Here is a 20,849-nt window from a genome sequence, read left to right as displayed (position 1 = left end):
AGTTAGTATGGCCTTCCACAGTGCTGTCGAGGCAAGTCATTCGCGTAGATGAGAGCTTATAAGATATCACCAGGCTCAGGAATTCGCGTGTCGGGAGAATTCCAAGGTACCGAGATTGCCAAGTCATTTACCCGTCCAAGCACAATGTGCCTTCCGTTTGTCCTTGACCAGTTCAAAAAGCACAAGACGCGCTCTGTTGATAGACCCTTTATACTGGGCCTCAATGGAGTTCAGGGAGCTGGTAAAACAACCCTCGTAACCCGTCTCGCCACGGCTCTAGTAGAGGAGCATGGGTTGGAAACCTTGGCCGTCAGTGTGGATGATTTCTATTTGACGCGTCATGGCCAGCTCGAACTCATGAAAGAAAATCCCGGCAACATGCTACTTCAAGTTCGAGGACAGCCAGGTATGAACAACGGGCTAATCCAGCAAGCTCTCTTGACTGATATTGAGGGCCGCTTAGGAACTCACGATATTCCCCTGATACGCAGCTTCTTTGACACCATTTGTCAGAATCTCCCAACGAGGGTGCCACGGTACAACAAAGCCGCCCATGGGGGAGCAGGAGACCGTGAGCCAGAGTCGACGTGGGGGTTAGTCAACGGGCCCGAACAGCCAAGGCTACAGATTGTCATCTTGGAGGGATGGTGCGTGGGCTTTGAGCCCTTATCTGAGTCAGCACTCTACGAGAGGTATCTCCAGCCGAGCCGAGCATTGAGGCATCATAGGTTGGAGCACATTGCATTCGTCAACGCCCAGCTCAAACACTACAGCGCAATCACGGAGCTGTTTGACGCCTTTGTTCATCTCGACGCCGAGCGTACTGAGTGGGTTTACGACTGGAGGCTTGAGCAGGAGATTGAACTACGGCAACGTGCGGGATCAGCCATGTCAGACGAGCAGGTCAAGGCCTTCATCGATGCGTACTATCCTGCGTACGAACTGTATATAGAACCTCTTCGGCAAGGCGTGCTAAAGGAGCGTGGGCGTCAGATGAGGGTTGTCGTAGGAAGGAACCGTAGACCAGTGCGTGTTGAGCTTCTTTGAACCGTATTGCTGTTGCAACTTTCATTAGGTACAAGACAATGTCAATACGACATCATTGAGCTTCTCCTTTTGCAGGTTTTCATTTGGGAGATTCGTTCGGCGATAGTTAGTTGTCGTAGCCCTTTATAATGTTCATATTTGCAACATAGGAATATTTTCCGTCATTGATCGTGCGTGATTTTCCCTACTGAGATAGGTAGTCAACTGCTGGCTAGCAGTGCACTCTGGATCTTCGATCTTGTGGCTCAGTTAACCCATCAAGGGCCGGGCTTCAACTATAATAAAGAACACATTGGCAGTGCACCCTCTATCCCATGCATAGGCAGGCAAGCGGGCATCTCCAAAATTTACATGGGACTCAGTTCATGTCATTTCATCGTTTTATCGTTTTATTAGATGGTCCATTCTACTTGAGCATTCTCCGTATGAAATCAACCTCAAGCCAAAAACAGCCAGACAGATCAGGACTTGTTCGCGGCCTGCTTTTTGGCATCCAGCCAAGCCGCAGCAATATCCTCGTGCTTGCAGAACTGTACCTCGTCGCCCCAGCCCTTCAGCCAGTTGATCATCCTCTCAGCCATGCCAATGATGTGGGACATGCCACTGGTGTCGGGGTGCATTAGAATAGGAAAGACAAAGTCGAGCGACTCGTTGGCCCTCTCGCTATCCTCCTCTACCCCTTGGTGGTTACGCGAGGCATTCTCCCATAGCCAGAGAAACTTGTCCTTCCACATCTGCTCCACGACCCGGGTGGATACGTAGCCCATGCTGTTTGGGAGATGAGGGAGATATTGCAGAGGCATCATGTCCTCGTTGTACCAGCCGCACGGAATCTCGACCAAGGGGTGCTGGTTGGTGGAGAGGGGGTTCAACTCCCCAGGATCTGTAATCGGGGTGGGCTTGAGCCAGGAAGAGGCGTCCTTGGAAAAGTCGATCTTTTCGATTGGTGGGTCTGCCGGGGTCCAGTATGGTTGTGAGTCGTGATGGCTGAGGGACGAGTTGTAAAGGAACTCTTGCTCGCGGAGAAGCTCGACCGTGGTCTCTCTAATGGTGTACATGGGAGCACGATAGCCGCGAGGTCGCTTACCGCAGAGCTTTGTCGCAACCTCGATGCACTTGAGAAGGACATCTCGCTCCTGGGCCGGCGTCATCTGATAGATGCCCTCGTGGGAGTAGCCATGGAGGCCAATCTCAGCGCCAGACTCTACAACCTTCTGGACAGACGCGGGGAACGTCTCGATTGTATGGCCGGGGACAAACCATGTGACCTTGTCGGCGATGCTCGTCCGCTTGAGCATGTTGAGCAGCCTCACAACGCCGACCTGGCCAGCAAAGATTCCAGAAGAGTAGTCGGCCATGTTGTTGTCCGGGTGGCAGCCGGTTCCGAGCCAGTGGGACACGGCGTCAAAATCGAATGAGAGAGCAACCTTGACGCGTTTGGGGCGATGTGTGCTCAGCGGGCGCTCGATGGCCCCCGCGGTGGTGGCAGTTGTTTCCTCTGTACAATCTTGGTCCTGGAAGATGGCGAACTCGCAGTCGGCCGGCTCCCCATCGTTGACGGGTGCCATGTCTTGGGGGCATGAGGTCATGACGATGACAAGGTCTGCCTCGGCTCTCAGCACAACATACTGTCTCCTCTCGCTGGTCGGGGGCCGGACGTCGAGTCCACCGTGATGATCGACGGCAACGTTCATAAACAGGTTCAGAGGATCGGGGATCCAGTCGTCGGCGATCTTGACATTGGGAAAGGCTTTTAGCGCCTTGTGCATATTGTCGGCGCAGTTGTCATGGTAGCCGACGGCACCCAGCATGCGATAGCGCTCCTCATCGCAGGCTGACCAGATCAAGTCGTGCACGCCGCGCGTCGTGTCTCGGACGAGCGTCAAGATGGGCTTGCGTCGGGTGCTGTAGAGGGCGTCTCCCTCGCGGAGAGCAATGCTGAGGAGCACGGTTCTAGTGTGGACCGTGGAGAGATAATCATGGCTATCCTGGGGGTTGAAGGCCCAGAAATCAACCACCTGCTTGCCGTGGGTATTGATGACTTTAAGGTACTGGCCTTTTTGGATTGAGACGGCCGTGGCGTTGCGAGCAGGGAGGAGGACCATGGCGGGCAGGGATGTTTGGTCTGGGGTATGATTCAAGCTTACTCTGGTTGAATAAGATCAATTATACATGGTCTGTCAACTCTGTACTTGATATAAACTGGCTGGCACAATGTATCCATCTTGGCCGGCACCGGCTATCCATCCATCGGCCGGCCGTGGCAAAGTGCCCGGCACCATTACACACCTAACTAGGTTGCTTATCTTGCGGGGTCCTTATCGTCGGCCGATACATGATACACCTCCCATCATCGGCCAAAGTCCCCCGCCCGAGGATGCCGCCTACATGCTCATGCTCATGCTCCATGCTGTCCTGTCCAAATCTCCATCTTCCCGCTCACCCACGCACAAGATGAACGGCCGAAGACCGCAACCCCGGCCTTATCGATCCAAGCGTCATCGGCCATGCGACGTCTGCCGACGCCGAAAGCACGCCTGTCACTTCCAGGACCAGCCTCCCTGCACCGTCTGCCAGGAACTCGGGACTGAGTGCACCTTCAACGAGCCCCCGACCAAGCGCAGGAGGCAGACGCGTTTGCCGCCTTCTGTTTCTCCCGAGACGACAGGCGAGGGGTTGGCAGAGAGCGGCGATCTCGAAACAGCCGCCGTCAGCAATCAGAATTGGCCATCCCCTTCCCCAGCCGTCACCGCTACCCCCATCCGCCATGATGAGGAGCCTGGAATCCAAGATCACTACGACGCTCCGGACAGCTCACTTGATGCTGGCATGCTGCAGCCGTCTCGGCATGACATCTGGTCATCAGTCATGCTAGACCCCGAGCTCGGGGCTCTGTCGCTGGCTTTTTCCGAGGGTTTTGATGACATCAACATTGCCCAAGATAGCCTATTCCCAGTCTTTAACCAACTGCCCATACCCGAAATTCCTAACGAGTCTGCTTCCCAGGCTGCAAACGCCCCGCAACCTGGTGAAGCTGCCAGCCAGCCTGTCCACTATCAATCGACGCAAGCTCTGGACTCACAGGATGGCTCCTGGACTGCGCAGTACTTTGGGCTCTCTGGCGAGACTGACCCGTTTCTCCTCCGCCACATGCGTTTCTCTGAAGAGGGGAGCTGTAACTTTGGCCAGTTTCAGTATCGTTGCGTTGACCCCGGTACCATGAGCACGGATTCTGACGCTTCCACCCCGCGAACGCCCATCCACTTCATCATCAACGCGCCCCGGCGGCTTGCCCACTGCGAGAAAGATATAGGCAGGAAGGTTGAGCTGGGGGAGTTGCGTAGCGAGCTCAACAGGCTAGTTGACCCGGAACTGGGGGCTCGGCTCGTCGGCCTGTGAGTTCAAGTCACTGTAGCAGCCACTAGCTGTCTAGCAATACTGATATTGGATGTCAGCTTCCTGCGATACATCTTCCCAAACCTCCCCGTTATCTCAAGAAGCCAGCTCAAGGTCCGCACTGAGACTTTGGTACCCAAGTCTAAGCAGCTTGAGTGTTTACCCCCGTATCTTCTCGCGGCCATCTATGCCGCGGCTGATCAGTTTCGCCGGTATGACCCTGCTTTGAACGTCTCCCAGACTGACAGGGAGTTCCCCAAAGACGCTCTTTGGAAAATGGCCTACCAGAGCCTTGTCCGTTTCGTCCATGTGCCGCAGCTGGCCACCGTCCAGACCTTGTTGATATACTTGCAGAGACCGCTTGAGGAGGCGACGACAGCTTCAGCCGACAGCCCTGGACACTGGCCTCTGCTGGGATCCACGATCCACCTTGCCAATCAACAGGGGCTTCATCTGGAATGCTCCTCATGGCCAATTCCTGACTGGGAGAAGCGACTGAGGCGTCGGCTGTGGTGGGTGATTTATGGAGAGTCGACATGGCGTAGCCTGGTGCTTGGACTTCCTCAGTCCATCCAGAAAGATCAATGGGACGTTGGACCTCTCAGTTCGGATGACTTCATCATCGAACATCTACAGTGTCCCACTGAAGACACGGCAGGTCAGGCACCGATTTTGCAGAAGCCCTGCGAATTCTGTCACGCTGGCCACGACTTCCGGTTTCTGGCTGACCTGGCAACCATCGGGTCGGATATCCAGAGTATCTTCTATACCTTGACTGCCACGAGGCTTCTGTCTGGGGATGCCGACGCTTCATTCAGCACCGGCCAGCACTTCCTGGAACGGCTGGACGACTGGCATGCCCAGCTTCCCCCAGAGATGCGCCTGGGCACAAGCGTCGTTATGGAGAGGCGGGACTATTTTCACTCTGGCTCATCAGCTCAGCTGAAACTCTCCTTCTTGACGTTGAAGGCGCTGGTCTACAGAGCCATGGTGCGGCCACTGACGGGTCAAGTTACCCAGAGCACCATGTTTTCCGGCCGACCCAATGCGAGCCAGTCCAACGAGGATGCTCGGGGATCTACAGTTTCGGGTTCGCATGGGAGTGCTTCTACTAATGAGGACGTGTTGCAGAGCGCCCTCGGCTTTGCCAAATTGGCATCCCAATTTGCGCAGCGGCTCAACTCTTACGACATGAATAGTTTTTCCCGGTCTTGTAAGTTCAAACATCAATCCCACTTCCGTCTCGATGTAGCATGCTAACTAGACAAGGGTCTCGGGGCTGTTTCGCAACGATATCGAATCTCATCCTCCTCCTGCTTGTCGTAGCACCAACGGCCGTCTCAGCAAAGGAGGTACTGGCGGTTCTTGCGCGGTGGGTTATCATCATGAGAGAGCAGAGTGTCATGTTCCACAATATGCACCTTGGCCTGCTACGCCTAGATGCCGTTTTCCGGCTGGGACTGGAGAAGGCATTCAGCCTCCCGGCCCACGTCAGAGAGAGTATACAGCATCAACTGCCGGCTCCGAGTTATCAGAAGTAGAAGAAGTAATCTTGCCTAGCCAATCCGGCGCAAACTTTATGCATTATGCTTTTTCCGTGTTAATTATGACCTGCCGGAACAAGCGGGTGCCCTTGTTTGGCCTGAGAATAAGTTGCATTTGATGAGAACGACTTGAGACATCTAAGGCAAGTAGGGCAAAATAACAACAGGAAAGACTTGACGCAGAAATGTTATTTCACCTGCAGAGGCCAAGTTTGGAGAAACTCTCCCGACATGACTGATGCTGTCCTCCAAGTTGAGTAATTCAGCCAGGGGGAAAAGAGCAACAACATCCATGACCTCACATAGGTCAAAAAGTCAGGGCAGGCCCCCAGATGCGTTTTCTATAGGCTGAGTGGCGTTGCAATCTTTCGGCCGCGTTGACTGCACACGGCCGTCAAAGTGGGTGGCAGCCGCCTGGCTCCGAAACGTGGACACTCGATAGCCGTAGATGATACAACTGATTCGTATGGGGAGGGGAAGTGGCCGAGGTTGGCCGACAACGGCCGTCACATGCGCCACTATGGTTGAGTGAATGGCGATAGGGGGAGCCAAGATGAAGGCGGGATTCATGATGTAGTAGCTAGCCAAATCATCACAGTCCCGGTAAAAGCACAAATATACGAGCCCGAGGGCGGTAGCAATCTCGAGACGAGACACCCATTCATTGATATTCTAAATTATTCGACTACGCGGTTCAACAACATCATGAACGGTCACACAGAATCTCCCTTTCAGCTAGATGGCCAGGCCGTCGACGATGCAAAGCCGATCCGCGTCTTCATCATCGGCGCCGGCGTCTCTGGAATTGCCCTCTACATCAGGATCTTGCAGCACGTACCTAACGCAAAGATCACCATAGTGGATAAGAACCCCGAGCTAGGCGGCACTTGGTACGAGAACCGATACCCGGGCGTGGCCTGCGACATCCCTAGCCACGTGTACCAGTACTCGTTTGCCCCCAACACTCGCTGGTCAAAGCTCTTTGCCCCTGGGGCCGAGATTCATGAGTATGTCAAGGGAGTGGCGAAAAAGTACGGCGTGGACGCCAAGATCAACTTCAACACCAGGGTTATCGGGTTGCAGTGGGTCGAGGACGAGGGTCTTTGGACTGTCAAGATCGAAGTTACAGCCCCTGGCCAGGCTCCGCGTATTGAAGTGAGCCAGTCTGAGGTCGTAATTAGCGCTGTAGGCATCCTCAACAACTGGAAGTGGCCTGAGATAAAGGGCCTCCACGACTTTGAAGGCAAGCTTCTCCACTCAGCCAACTGGGACAGCTCATGGTAAGAACATCTTCAAGCGACATATCATACTAGAAACTGACGGCAGCTCCCAGGGACTTCGAGGGCAAGACGGTAGCGCTTCTAGGCTGCGGTTCATCAGGAATCCAGATCCTACCTCACTTCCAGAGAAGCTGCCCCAAGGTGTACAACTTTGTCCGTGGAGGCACCTGGATCAGCCAGCCGTTCGGGTCTACCTTTACCGAGAAGATTCTCGCCAACAGCACCGACCCGGGCAACTACTCGTACACTGACGAGGAGATCACCCGCTTCGAGCAGGATCCCAAGTACTACAATCGATTCCGCAAGGAGATGGAGAGCTTTATCAACAAGGATTTTCCCAGCCTGTTCCCCGGCTCCGCCGAGGAGCGCATCTCCACTCAGAAGATCAAGGACAATATGAAGCAGAAGCTGCTCTCCAAGCCCGGGCTCTACGAGGCCCTAGAGCCACGCTTCACCCCGGGCTGCCGCAGGCTCACGCCGGGGCCCGGGTACCTAGAGGCGCTCATCAAGGACAACGTGGAGCTCATCAAGTCGCCCATCACGCGAGTCACAAAGGTCGGCGTGGAGACGGAGGACGGACGGCAATATCCCGTCGACGCCATAGCCTGCGCGACTGGCTTCGACTGCAGCCACAGGCCTAGGTTTCCCATCATCGGCAGAGGGGGCCAGGATCTCGCCTCTAGATGGGAAACTCGGGCCGGAGCATACCTGTCCCACTCAGTTCCGGGCTTCCCCAACTACTTTGTCGTCGGAGGGCCCAACTCGGCCACGGGCGGAGGCTCCCTCCTGCTCATCCTCGAGTCGGTGATGGGGTATATAGTAAAGGCGGTTCAGAAGATAAGCCGAGAGCACCTAAGGTTCATGGAGGTTAAGAAAGAGGCTCTTGGTGCGTGGACGACACACATCGACAAGTACTTTCCGAACACGGTTCACGTTGACAGCTGCACGAGCTGGTACAAGTACAACGATCAGGTCATCGGGCTGTGGCCCGGGAGTTCCCTGCACGCCATGGAGACTCTTGCGCATCCACGCTGGGAGGACTATAGCTACGAGACGGATGAAGGGATCGGGAAGCTGGACTGGATCGGTAATGGCTGGACCCAAGAGGACGTGAGACGGGGGGACTTGGGCTATTATGTGGATGCGTTTGACGTTCCGCCGGTTCCCACAACCGAGATCCTATCTAGGCAGCCATAGATGGATGATAACATGCTACTTAACCTACTTGGACGCTGAGCAACATTGTTTTCCCCATTTATTGACGTGTGTTCGGTTTATCTCTACCATGATGTGTGTCACTGTAGAAGAGGCAGTGGTCGAGGGGGAACTTCATCTTACCTCTCATTAAAGCTTCAAAGTAAAGTACCTAGTAGAGTTGTAAAATACGATAGATCATGGTTTCATTATGCTCACCGGTTCACACTTCCCACATAGTGACCAGTGCGCCTTATAATCGTATTCTGCATATTGAAAGCAAACAAGCCACCATCTAGGGGGCATGCAATCTACAGATTCCTCCTATGCTCATCCTCAATGAGGCCTCCAAGAGAGGCCATCAGGCACAGTAGCTAAGGACACAGTTATTATTACATAACGGCATTAAACCTCAATACCATAAAAAATCATAACCTAGATATTATCCGTTAACAGCAGCCGCCATAGTGACTACACTGACACGCAGGGGGGCTCTTCGTCATGGAGGCGGGAGGGACAAGACAAACTACACAGGTTCGTCCGTCAATAATTGCTAGATGTTATCTCCATGGATTCCAAGAGACTATGATGACTATTAGCCCTTAGATCTTGGGCTTATCGGTTGTCCATCCAGCACCCACTCCCAGCGCCTCGTTAATAGCCTCGCAGTTTTGCGCCATCTCAGCCCCCATCCACTGCTTATCCAACCTCTCAAGCTCAGACTCAAACTCCCACCCCTTACCACCCTCAACGTAGACGGCGAGGCCGGTTTGGTCGCTCCCGTCTGCCTGGCTCCTCGAGGCTGTGATTGTGACGGCATAGTCACTCACCTCGTCGGCTGTATTGATCGGTAGGCCCTTCCCCTCCCAGACGTGCTGGATCCTCGAGGACATGCCGGTGCTGATAAGGGATGGACAGAGGATGTTGACGCGGATACCGTGCAGCGAGTATAGGTTCTTGCGTGTCGACCTAAAGAGGCCCATGACACCGTGTTTGCTTGGCTGGTACACGAAAAGGCCAGCCTGCTCTTTGAACGCGGCCAGCGACCCGGTGAGCAGTAGCGACTTGTCGCCCCCATCTTGACCCTGACGGAGATACACGGCAGCGATGCGGGCAAAGTAGAGAGCGCCGAGCAAGTTGATGTCTACCACGGCGGTGGACGGGGGCTGGGCGACGGACTCTAGGTCGAGCTCGGGGGCAAACCAGTTCTGGCCCTCAGTCACGCCGGCGATGGAAAGCGCGTGATCTACGCGACCGTGGGTGGCCAAGGCATCCTGAAACAGAGCGAGGTTATCGCCGTAATCTCGCACGTCAACACGTCTAAAGCGCAGCGATCCTGTGCTCGTGGGCTTCTCCTTTGTGAGATGTTCTACCAGCTGACGGCAGGACGGCTCGTCAATGTCGCCAAATACAACATGGGCTCCGACCGAGTAAAGAGTTTTGACAATTGATTCTCCAACACCATGCGCACCACCTACACAAGATAGTTAGCCCAGGTCAGGGATGTGCCAGGGGCGCCATACCAGTAAGCACAACTACCTTGTCCTTGAGGTTGGCAAAGAGCTCCGGCGTCGAGTTGTATTCAGGCATTGTCTGGGTATTGGTTGCTTTGATACGGAGGGTGTATGATTCGGCTCCTCTCGTGACAGGGAGGAACATGATGACCATTGGACTGCCCCCGAACCTGTTTAATTATGGGCTCGGAATCCCTCCGAGCGATCGGCGGTTATCGGGCATTGCTTTGTCCACCCAGCAAAACCGGATACTAAGGTGAGGTTTCGGCGGTTTCGGCCAACTCCCCCAGATGGCCGATCCTGGCCGACTTGGCGGCCACCAAGGTGGTGGTGGGTGTCTTGGTTGACTTTGGCTCAGGCTGCTTACAACTCTCGGTAGCAAGGCAGAGGCGCCGCTAATACTTCGCATTTTTTATCTTTTATTTTAGTCGATCGGTTTTAGTGTGGATTTCCCCTTATGGGCGCTTTCCACTAACACTCGTCGTCTTGCCCAGCCCAATCCTTCACATACAACTTAGACAGAGGCTATCATATGCCATCACGCTTTAAGCCTTTTTAAAAACAACAAGCATGGGATGAAGCACGCTAAAAAAACCATTGTGTCACATCGTCTATTGCTTCTAAATGCCATGGCTACCAAACTCTCCATCCACAAAGTCGATAGCTTGAACCTGCTGCACTACAGTGTCGCTCCAGTTAACAAATTCCAAATGTACAGGATCCTCCAGTGCGTAGTAGTCCCGCTCCTCAACGGTGTCAAACGTGACAACAAAGACGTGGGTAGGCCCGTTCTGACCCGTCAGTACCGGCTGCTGGCAGGACGTAATTAGTTTTGGGGCTTGGCTTACTTGTAGTCCCTGGACCGAATTGTCCCGGCCTCCAGCACAAGTTGTCAAGTATGGCTTCCCCGTAGAGGGATGGAGGCACGTTTCTTTCAGCGCCAACATTCTGGAGATGAGTTCCTGTGGAAATGAACGATAAGCCAAAATGTGATTAGGAGGTAAGCGTAGAGATCCATGAAACATACAGCGACCGAGTCCGGCTTGGTGCCTTGTTTGAATTGGAATGATACGATGTGAGTAACCGTCATCTTTGCTGCCTCTGTGCCGTGGGGATGTGCGGTCTTCAGAAGATTTGTCTCTTAATATTGAGAGACAGGCTAGGCTCTTAACCCATCTACTCTCTTTATCCATTTCTGTTTCCTTCTCGCTGCTCTCGCTTTGCAGGCCGATGATGGCCGGTGGGCCTGACGGCCGAAGTAAAGGGATACACACACAAACCAGCCGACAAGTTTCTTCCGAGTGTATGCGGCAGCCAGCTAGTTGGCCGACTGCGAGGCTGTGTTTTCGGGTATGGAGAGCACCGCATCTTCATTCTCAAAACACTTTGCGTATCGGCCGACGGGCACCTTGAGAAGACCGGCTGCGATGAAGAGGGCCTCCATAATCTCTATCACTCTGAATCGCACCTCTCCTGCACGTATCCCTTATAGGAACATTTCAGACACGTCCCCCAAGATGCCGCCACCCCGAGGTAGTTGGAATCCTCTCGAGGGACCAGGTGCGCCCACCAAATTCTCAGAGTTCAGGAATTCACCACTAATCCAAATACAGGTGACTACGACGTTACTCCGACCGTTCATAACGATACCTATCGAGCCATTGATCCAGTGCAATTGAATCTTGGCGGGAGGGCCGTCTTGATTGTAGGGGCATCCAGAGGCATAGGACGGGCCATGAGCGTGTCCTTTGCCAAGTCAGGTGCAAGCAAGATTGCCATAGCAGCAAGGTCAATGCCCTCCGAAACATGTCTAGAGATGTTGGCTGCCACTGCTGATCTTCCGATTCCTCAGCCCTCCATCCTGCCTATTCAGATGGAGGTGACTGACCAAGCGAGCATCGCCAGCGCCGTCGAGGTGGTACGGGCTGAGTTTGGCCATCTGGATATCATGGTCATCAACGCTGGGGTGTTGACCAAGGGTAGGATAATTGACAGTAGCCCTGAAGATTGGGCGAGGAACTGGACCGTCAATGTCATGGGGCCCTACCTGCTGGCAAGGGCCTTCTTGCCACTGATGCTCGCGGGAGGTGAGAAGACTATTGTAACTGTCAGCAGTGTTGGAGCCCACATAGTGCTACCCGGCTTCAGCGGGTACGAGATGTCCAAGTTGGGCGTCCTCCGCCTCACAGAGTTCCTCGCAGCCGAGCATGGCGATGACGGACTCGTAGCCTACTCGATTCACCCCGGTAACGTCCCGACCGACATGGTTGGAGGACCAGAAGGAGTTGATCCTGAAATGAGACATGGTGAGTTTGGTATGGATTGCGGTTCTGCCCAGACATGAGCGTTGACGCGGAAAACACTGTGTTAGTTTTCGTCGAGACCCCTCAACTGAGTGCTGACTCGGTTGTCTTTCTGACATCTGAGAGGCGGCCCTGGCTCAATGGGCGATATATCAACGTGACTTGGGATCTTCCAGAGCTACTAGAGAGGAAAGACGACATTGTAGGGGGCGATAAGCTGAAAGTGCGCCTTGTTTCTTAGTATGGTGCCAGGGCTCAGTAGTTACACGAAGTTGGTGAACATTTACTGCCATTCTCCAACTGATGAATTCCTTGCTATGCTTGAAATACAGCCAGAAATCTAGATGCAGATATCTTCTATTCTTGCAATGCGGTAGCATCACAATTGATCTCTCGTCTTTCCTTGAAGTACGCAGCCTGAGTTCAGCGCGAGCCTGCGCATTATGGAACTAGATCTCAACGGCAAACTTCCTCAAGCACTTATCTGCTACATTTAGCTTACTTCCCCTCATCTTGATGGGCTGACATACATCCTACCGTCCATCTCTGAGCAAACACACGGAGTGTTGGGGCAAGTTGAGCAATCTCTTCGGAGGCAGGGGCGCTTCTCGTATCGTTTACCAGTGCAAATACACAGTGAAACACGCAAGAAATACTAATCAAGGACAGTTGATTTATATCAGCGCCCTTGTTGCTTTCGAGGGATTCTCTGCATGTGTCCCAGACCATGCGACGGCAGGCCTGCAGAGCTAGGTCCGCTTTGGAACCAGGTTGAGTCTGTAGTTCTCTCACGCGCTCTTGGCGGATGATGAAAAGGCAGCTAGATAAGGATCAGTGTTAATAGGCTCATGTCTAAATTGAGATCAGTGCATCTTACCAGAGTGACATGGTTGTAGGGTCGCAGTATGATCCGGAATAACTGTCGTTATGGGAGAGCAGGTGATCCAGCATACTTTCAAGGTCACTGTCAACTGAATCATAGTCGTCTTTGGTCCCGATTCCCAACTTAGAGCCTTGTAAATACTCTAGGGCTCGTCCAGCAAGCAACACGACTTGTCCCATTGAGCGGACTCTCTGCGAGATTGGGCCGAGTGGCAAAGACTCTATGATTGAAGAGTTGAAATACGCACGGGCTCGAGTACTCAAGGTGCTAGATGCCGGGCAAAGCGAGGGCAAGTTGTCGTGGATAGTTGAAAGCACGATTAATCTACTCGGTTAACCAAAGTATGTGAACCGCATTTAAGGGTGCAATTCGCCTACCGATCAAGTATCATCAAACACACCTCCAAGTGTATTTGTCCCTCCGAGCCCTCCGCATCAGCACCAAGTAGACTTATCATGGCCACTGTCGAGCTCAGAGTCAAATATGCTTGTCTTGTCATCCCATGACCGCACTCGTAGAGTGTCATGAGAGATTTTGCTTCAACAAGAGGAACTCCGATGTCGTTTCGGGATTGCAAGGCCGCGCAAAGACACTGAAGGGTCATGTACAATCTTTTCTGACTCAAGTGTTCGATGTGACCGCACTGCGGAGTGATGACGAGTAGCATAGCTAGAGATAGCAAGGTTGTTGATGTCTCTGTGCTAGGCGTCGATGGGTTGTTGATATGGGGTCGTAATTGATCAAGGTTGACGATAGGAAACCAGTTATGAATTGAACGTGTGTAGTCTTCGACAAGACTAGGAAGCGTGAGATTGACTTCAGAAAGGACATTGCTCAACTTTTCAAGAGGCTTATTTCCAATGCTCCAGTGTCGATCAACAGGATCGTTCATGGCGAGCTTCATGAGTTCGCTCTGCCCCAACAGTGACAGGTCCCAGCCACAAGCCCCAAACTCAATAAGGGATCCCGTTAACTCCGCACAGGAATGGCCGTTTGGAGTCGCGGAGTAGTCACATCGTATCAGCTTCCTATCTCTTTGTCAACAGGCGAAGTACATAGGGATCGTGGGGCTTACAGGGTGCATCGAGAGCATCCTGGTAACAACCGGTCGCACCGCTGTTTGCGGACGCGACATCGGGTGCAAGTACGAGATGCTTTCTCGACGAGTTGAACAGGAGCTGTCATTGCAGAATTTCGGATATTGAAAGAGGATGTTTCATGCATCGGCCGATACAGATGAGAGCATATGTTGATGAAGGAGGGTGCATGGCGTTGATGCTGACAAACTCGTGGCGCCTGAGTTCAGCCTGTAGCCAATAAGGTGAACGTCTGGGGAGACAGGGGAGCGGCCGATGCATGAAATAGCGCCGATTTGACAGTCGTGACGATCCCCTAATGAGGAAACCCATCTCGACTGGAAGACAGGAACCGGCAGGAGGTTTCAAAATCGGGTTGTGCTCCTCTGTATAAATATGACATCTTTCGTAGGTCAAGGCTCAAAATGGCCTACATTTCACCCTCATCTCAGAACCAACTGCCAACCTACCCTATAGATCACCACATATCGACCAGCGTTGTCATGTCACCCCTCAAGAACGTCGCTATCCTTGGTGTAAGTTTCCTGACCTGGCATCTAAGATATTTTGTTGACAGGAAAATAAGGGAACCGGATCTCTGGGAGAGATTCTCATACCCGCCCTGCTCAACGCCGGCTTCAACGTCGCCTGCATTACCCGTCCTGGCAGCTCAGCTGTTCTCCCAGCTGGTGTCATCAAGAAGACAGCCGACTACACGGACTCCAAGGCCCTTACCGATGCTCTCAGAAACCAGGATGTTCTCGTTGAGGCCTTCAATCCTGCAGCCGCCATTCATCAGGGGCTGATTGTCCGCTCCGCTCTCAAAGCCGACATCAAACACATCATCACTCCCGACTTTAGTGGTGACACTTTCCACCCTCGTATTGGAGAGCTCCTTATCTTTGAGCCCAAGCTACGCGCCAAGCGCGAGTTTGAAAAGGTGATTGCTGAGTCCGAGGGTCGACTGTCTTGGACGTCTATTATTGTTGGGCCATGGTTTGACTGGACTATTGAAACTGGCATCTTCTGGGTCAACAAGGAGCAGAAGAAGATTTTCCGCTATGGATCTGGCGATCAAAAGTGCAGTATGAGCAGACGAGCACTGAATGGCGAGGCTCTAGTTGCAATCTTGCAAAACCCGGACAAGTACCAGAACCGACCTGCGTACTTTGCAAGCCACACTGTCTCAACCAACGAACTCATCAATATCATCAAGGACTTAGATCTTGAAGGGTGGTCGGTCACAGATTTGCCAATTGGGGGACTCTACCAAGAGGCACTTAAGCTCTGGGAGCAGGACACGGCGAACGGGGTTGAGAATAGGCTCGGCTCTAAGGCATATCCGATGCTTTCAACTGTGGCACTTCTGGATGAAAACAACCGCTACGGGTCAAACTTTAGTGACAAGGTTGAGCCAGGCTGGGATGAGAGCGAGGATGCTTTGAAGGAGTCACTGAAGAAGTTGCTTGAGTAGGGTTAATTTTCAGCATTTCTCGTGGTGCTTCAATGCATGGCAGGGTAATACATCTGACTGTCGTCAGATAACCAAGAGTTACATGCATCAGCGCAAGTAAATGTCCAACGCCAATGAGGCCCACAGGGTCATTTGCATCTTGCTTGGAAATCCAACGTAAGCTGCATTCTTAGAGAACACGACCTCGGCGACTGGTTTGATTCGGAATCGCCGATTTGTTGATGAACGAGGATGTGTGAATGTTGGTGATATTAGCCGACGAATCGCAAGCCCTGGACACTGGTTGTGCCACAATAGGGAATTGGCAGTCAAGAAGTCCAAGGATCACTGTATCTCTGGACATAGCCTCCTTCTAACTCAAGGGAACTCTTGGATAGAGACCAATGTTACGGATGAGTTCGTTTTGGCAGATGCTTGACACCTTGGCTGATGCCGACGTCTCTTCTCCTTTTGGACAAACTGCGCGATCCTTGTTCCTTGTCAATTGACCCGCTGTTTCCTCGAAGGGTTTCGATTTGCTGAGAGATTTCTCCTCCACAATGGCTGAAGAATGCCAAGGTGCAAGGATCTCGGCTGACGCCGAGGGAACCCACACGTCATCCTGCCAACAGCGAATTTGATGCGTCGAGGTTGCAGAGCTGAGATTGATAGGTTACAATTCAGCTTCATCAGTGTTAGTTTGTTCATGACTGGGATCGCAGTGTTGTCACAGCACCCAATGGCACGTACTGCCTTAGATCCTTATCCAAGATCAGACCTAAGAACGTCTCAACTTGTAGATTGCCCAATAGAGTGGATCTTAAGGGCGATTGTGTTCTTTATTATAGTTGTAGCCCGGTTCTCGATTGGATAACTGAGCCAGAAGACCGTGGATCTCAAAGGCAATGCTGGTCAGGCTGTGAAGTTGGTCAACCAAGCAAGATCACAATAAACCAGACAGATTGATCTTGGTCCACGAAAATATTGATGCGGGTCACCTAGCAGTACCCAAAGCTCCCCGCGTACGGCGCGGTGAGGTGATTTTGAGAGGCGCAATTAACATCATGTTGAAACAAAGACCGCTAACAGTCAGCCTTGAATGGAGATGTAAAGGGGCCAATGCGAGTCACTCCTCCACGAACATCAGCTCTACGACAGGGATCGCAGATTCCTTCCAAGGAGAGTCTCAATTTTCGTATCAGAGCTCTGTCAGATGCTAAGACCTGTAGGCTGAGCAGATGCAGATCTAGGACATGGGCATTCGAGAGACATGACTACTGCGCCCCATAGGAGAATAAACAACGCTCGAATTTATGTATATAACTCGCACTAGTACCGCCCAATATTTGAGCTTCAATCCCTTCAACCGCATCGACACGACCTACAAGCACCATGACACGCCTCTCCCACTGGCTTCTTGCACCCATCTGCCTCCTCAGGCTATCCCAGGCAAGGCCCGTTGACAACCATCTCAACGCCCGAGCAGACACGATCAAATGGAAGAACTGTGTCCTCAACAAGAACCAGACTCTTCCCAGACAATGTGCCAAGCTCAAGGTACCCCTCGACTACACCGACCCAGACAACAAGAAGGAAGTCACCCTCGACCTCACAAAGATTGAGGCGCTCAAGAAACCTTCGAAGGGCTCCATCCTCATCAACTTTGGAGGTCCCGGAGAGCCTGCACGCGCCAGTCTCACGTCGAACTCGGCGGCCTTGATATTGCTGGGCCTGACGGGAGGTGAATACGACCTTATCGGCTTTGATCCACGGTAAGATTATATGCTGAGATATGGAAAGCTACAGCAACTGACTGAAAACCGGTACACAGTGGAACTGGAGATACGCTCACCTTCTCATGCTTTGACACAGACTTGGAGAGGACACAGTTCACGAACGGCGAGCTCAAATCCGTCGCTGGCGCATTTCCTCTCGCAAGAGGCCAAAACTGGGCCTCGAGTGAGATCTTTGCCGATACATGCGCCCTCAAACAGAACAAGACTGGTCAATTCCTTGGTACATCTTTTGTCGCTCGGGATATGATGCAGATCGTTGATGCTTTGGACGAGGACGGCATGTTGCGCTACTGGGGTATGTGCTCAGCTTCAAACTCTTGACAGTGTGCTAAATGTCTATAGGAATATCTTATGGCACCTATCTTGGCGCCGTGGCAGCCAACATGTTTCCCGATAAGATTGACAAGATGATGCTTGACGCTGTTGTCAATCCCTTTGACTGGCGCATCAACCAGTAAGAACATCTTCTACCACACGAGAAATCTGACTGACTATGTGACGCAGTGACTTTGAGTCTCTTGTAGATACAGATGCGACCTTTAGCAGATTCTGTCAAGAATGCGTCGAAGCACGGGATGTCTGTCCTCTCGCCGGCAAACTAAACGCCAACGACCTCGAGAAGAAGCTATACAAGTTCTTTGACGATCTTCGGCTCGAACCTATCGTGTTCCAGGGCACAATAATCGACTACGGGTGGATCAAGGTGTTGCTGTATGCTAACCTCAAAATGCCCGAGACATGGCAGATAATGTCGAGGCTCCTTGATGCCATGATGAAGCGAGACCCGGAGCTGCTTGAGGCGGCGCTAACTCAAATGTCGGAAGGGGGCGGCGGTGGCGGCAGCGGCATTACCAAGGAGTCTCTTTGGGGAATTCGCTGCAGCGATATGACCGGGCAGACTGATGATATTCACGACATCATCCCTATACTGAACAAGCGGTGGGATACAAGCAGATTCGCCGCCGACACTATTGAAGACGTCGTCATGCGATGCTCGAGGTGGAAACTCCCAGCCAAGGAACGATACGAGGGCGACTTCAAGGCCAAGACGAAGAACCCAGTACTCGTTATCGGGCAGACTGCTGACCCCATTACTCCCCTGGCGTCAGCCCGCAACCTCACCGGGACCCTTGAGGGCAGCGTGCTGCTCGAGTTTGACATCCCCGGCGTAAGTGACCCCTTTGACCGTCTATCGGTGAAAAGCTAACAACGTCGGCAGCACTCGATTCTCCGCCGAAGCTCTGAGTGTGTTATCAAGGCTACCGCGGCTTACTGGAGTGAGGGCAAGCTTCCCAAGAATAACACGGTCTGCAAGTCCGAGGTTGAGCCTTTTTCGACCGACTCAGGCTGGCCTGAGATGATCAAGGAGCTTGGCATGGGCCCCAAGGGATAGAGAGACGGCTGTGTAGAAGAGAAACTTTGAGGAAGGTCTGAGCTGTGGGAGGATTGGTGAATTCTATTTTGTTCATTTAATATGGTTTAACTGTCTTTACCACATACGTCCAAGGCAATAGATATACGCAAGTCTTCATACCTACTACCTACTTTGACTCGACCATAATAGTGACGTGTGTGAAGCATACCGAAGATACCGTAAAAGGGCTGAAAATTGAGTCCTTTCACCCGAAATGTCTGATAAAAGCCCTCATTACTCACCCTTGTCACCGCTGCCAAGCCCGGTCCGGGGTGAGTCACCTGAGACCGCAAATGGCTATACGGGCAATACGCATCCAGCAGCATTGATGCTATACCCATTTAAGATGAAATGCGCCCTTTGACAGACGCAGTGGATTTGAATGCGGTAAGCTGGTCAATAAGTTGCTGCGGCCTTCGGCGGCTGTCACCGACGCCGAGTCAACGTGACTCAGGTACGGGGAACGCATCTTCAACATCGGCGTTCATACATTATAAGTCATTTTAGTAAATACTCATTGGCTTTATGTTAAAAATGGGCTCTTGGCTCAATTAGGATGTCTCGGCGTCAATCAAATCTCCTCAGTTCTACCCTCATCGCAATGTCTCCCTGGAGCCCTCGGCGGCTGCTATCAACACGGCAGCCGAACCAAACCCCGAGTCGGCGAACCAATCTGAAAATCAACCTCGAAACTCCTACCGCCATTCTCCACGGATATTTCAACAGCAGTAGCGATGCCTATGTCTCGGGACGACTGTTATTCAACGCGGAAGAGGCTATACAAGTTGAAAGCCTCGATGTTACACTACAACTTCATGTGCGGTACAAAAGTCCTCGGAAAAAGAATTGCGCCAGCTGTGCGCAGGACTTGATCCAAATATCTCAACAGAGTGTTGTACCCACCCTGACATCACTACCTAAAGGGCAACATGACTTCGATATGTCCTTCATCATCCCAAGCCACCTTCCCATCTCCATGAATACGCCCCTTGCAACAGTAGAGTACGCAGTATACGCCAGCGCTATTTGCACAGAACAAGAACCCATCATCTCAAAAAAGATACTCAAGGTCGAGCGGATACTTGAAGCCGAATCTACCAAACAGTTCCATACCTACAACTTCAACTCCACCAACATGATAGCCACGTTATGCCTCAACAGTGTCATTCGTCCTGCTGGAACCAGCTCGATCTCACTTCGAATCGACAATATCACCTCAAGTCTAGCCATTGGGCTTGAGGTATGGAAACTTCACAAGGTTACTTGGAAACTTGAAGAGTCTGTTTCCGTTGCTCTCCCGAACTGCCCTCGTCATCAGACAACCCCAGCGACTGGTTCGGGAACCAGTAGCGACCAAAGCCAACAGTCAGAGACCCGAATGCTTGGAAAAGGAAGCCTTCGTCATGGATGGGAAGAACACGCAAACGAATCCCAACCTCACATTACCTTCAGCTTCGACTACAGCCTCAACCGAGTTGGCTCCAAGACTATCCATGCATGTGAGGAGAATGCCGGCCCACAGGTGACTCACGCCCTTCTCGTCGAGCTTCACCTAGAAAAGCATTTTGTGTTGCCAGAATCCCCTTGGATGACGTCGCCTCCAAGGGCTGAAACTACTCTGCGCATGACACGGCCTGTTGTTTTGACGGAGCTCGTTGAGCCGAGTGTCCCGCCTGCATACGGTAACTCGGCCGATAGTCCACCCGAGTATGCCGATGTCAGCTATTGAGAAGCAATCCTTCCTACCAACAGAGTGGTGGGTGGAACTAAAAGAGAAGAGGAAAAAATTGTAGAGATTGTTTCGTGTGGGAACCTTTAGTCGTCATATCAGTCAGCATGTGCGCAGCCTCAGCCTGACGGCCAAGCCGCAATAATTACCTGAACTACTACTTAATTTGAATTAATTCCCACTTGAGAGTTGCTTCGGTGCTTACTTGAGTGTCTTTGTT

General features: G+C 52.4%; 9 protein-coding genes across 9 annotated transcripts; 7 read left to right on the top strand and 2 right to left on the bottom strand.

Moving 5' to 3' along the window:
- Nucleotides 1–378: 378 nt before the first annotated feature.
- On the top strand, nucleotides 379–1,047 carry LRP88_11732 (uncharacterized protein; the record flags this gene model as incomplete). The annotated part of the gene is made up of 1 exon (XM_083248153.1): nucleotides 379–1,047. The coding sequence occupies one exon, from the start codon at nucleotides 379–381 to the stop codon at nucleotides 1,045–1,047; it is 669 nt and encodes a 222-aa protein (XP_083095583.1).
- Nucleotides 1,048–1,508: 461 nt separating this feature from the next.
- On the bottom strand, nucleotides 1,509–3,152 carry LRP88_11731 (uncharacterized protein; the record flags this gene model as incomplete). The annotated part of the gene is made up of 1 exon (XM_083248152.1): nucleotides 1,509–3,152. One exon carries the CDS (start codon nucleotides 3,150–3,152, stop codon nucleotides 1,509–1,511), a length of 1,644 nt encoding a protein of 547 aa, XP_083095582.1.
- A 349-nt stretch (nucleotides 3,153–3,501) lies between these two features.
- LRP88_11730 (uncharacterized protein) lies at nucleotides 3,502–5,984 on the top strand (the record flags this gene model as incomplete). The annotated part of the gene is made up of 3 exons (XM_083248151.1): nucleotides 3,502–4,442; nucleotides 4,503–5,656; nucleotides 5,713–5,984. 3 exons carry the CDS (start codon nucleotides 3,502–3,504, stop codon nucleotides 5,982–5,984), a joined length of 2,367 nt encoding a protein of 788 aa, XP_083095581.1.
- A 708-nt stretch (nucleotides 5,985–6,692) lies between these two features.
- Nucleotides 6,693–8,464, top strand: LRP88_11729 (flavin-containing monooxygenase; the record flags this gene model as incomplete). The annotated part of the gene is made up of 2 exons (XM_083248150.1): nucleotides 6,693–7,267; nucleotides 7,321–8,464. 2 exons carry the CDS (start codon nucleotides 6,693–6,695, stop codon nucleotides 8,462–8,464), a joined length of 1,719 nt encoding a protein of 572 aa, XP_083095580.1.
- A 599-nt stretch (nucleotides 8,465–9,063) lies between these two features.
- Nucleotides 9,064–10,051, bottom strand: LRP88_11728 (uncharacterized protein; the record flags this gene model as incomplete). The annotated part of the gene is made up of 2 exons (XM_083248149.1): nucleotides 9,064–9,935; nucleotides 9,985–10,051. The coding sequence occupies 2 exons, from the start codon at nucleotides 10,049–10,051 to the stop codon at nucleotides 9,064–9,066; spliced, it is 939 nt and encodes a 312-aa protein (XP_083095579.1).
- Nucleotides 10,052–11,492: 1,441 nt separating this feature from the next.
- On the top strand, nucleotides 11,493–12,319 carry LRP88_11727 (SDR family oxidoreductase; the record flags this gene model as incomplete). Its single annotated transcript, XM_083248148.1, has 2 exons — nucleotides 11,493–11,535; nucleotides 11,589–12,319. 2 exons carry the CDS (start codon nucleotides 11,493–11,495, stop codon nucleotides 12,317–12,319), a joined length of 774 nt encoding a protein of 257 aa, XP_083095578.1.
- A 2,421-nt stretch (nucleotides 12,320–14,740) lies between these two features.
- Nucleotides 14,741–15,711, top strand: LRP88_11726 (uncharacterized protein; the record flags this gene model as incomplete). Its single annotated transcript, XM_083248147.1, has 2 exons — nucleotides 14,741–14,773; nucleotides 14,824–15,711. 2 exons carry the CDS (start codon nucleotides 14,741–14,743, stop codon nucleotides 15,709–15,711), a joined length of 921 nt encoding a protein of 306 aa, XP_083095577.1.
- A 1,371-nt stretch (nucleotides 15,712–17,082) lies between these two features.
- Nucleotides 17,083–18,879, top strand: LRP88_11725 (alpha/beta hydrolase; the record flags this gene model as incomplete). The annotated part of the gene is made up of 5 exons (XM_083248146.1): nucleotides 17,083–17,462; nucleotides 17,522–17,781; nucleotides 17,829–17,940; nucleotides 17,991–18,654; nucleotides 18,706–18,879. 5 exons carry the CDS (start codon nucleotides 17,083–17,085, stop codon nucleotides 18,877–18,879), a joined length of 1,590 nt encoding a protein of 529 aa, XP_083095576.1.
- A 1,156-nt stretch (nucleotides 18,880–20,035) lies between these two features.
- LRP88_11724 (uncharacterized protein) lies at nucleotides 20,036–20,629 on the top strand (the record flags this gene model as incomplete). Its single annotated transcript, XM_083248145.1, has 1 exon — nucleotides 20,036–20,629. One exon carries the CDS (start codon nucleotides 20,036–20,038, stop codon nucleotides 20,627–20,629), a length of 594 nt encoding a protein of 197 aa, XP_083095575.1.
- Between the last annotated feature and the right edge of the window lie 220 nt (nucleotides 20,630–20,849).

The sequence above is a fragment of the Fusarium phalaenopsidis genome (assembly GCF_050370095.1).
Source record: "Fusarium phalaenopsidis strain FUZ10S chromosome Unknown contig_32316, whole genome shotgun sequence".
NCBI lineage: Eukaryota > Fungi > Ascomycota > Sordariomycetes > Hypocreales > Nectriaceae > Fusarium > Fusarium phalaenopsidis.
Note: the sequence above shows the minus strand (reverse complement) of the source record. Positions and strands in the feature narration are given on the sequence as shown.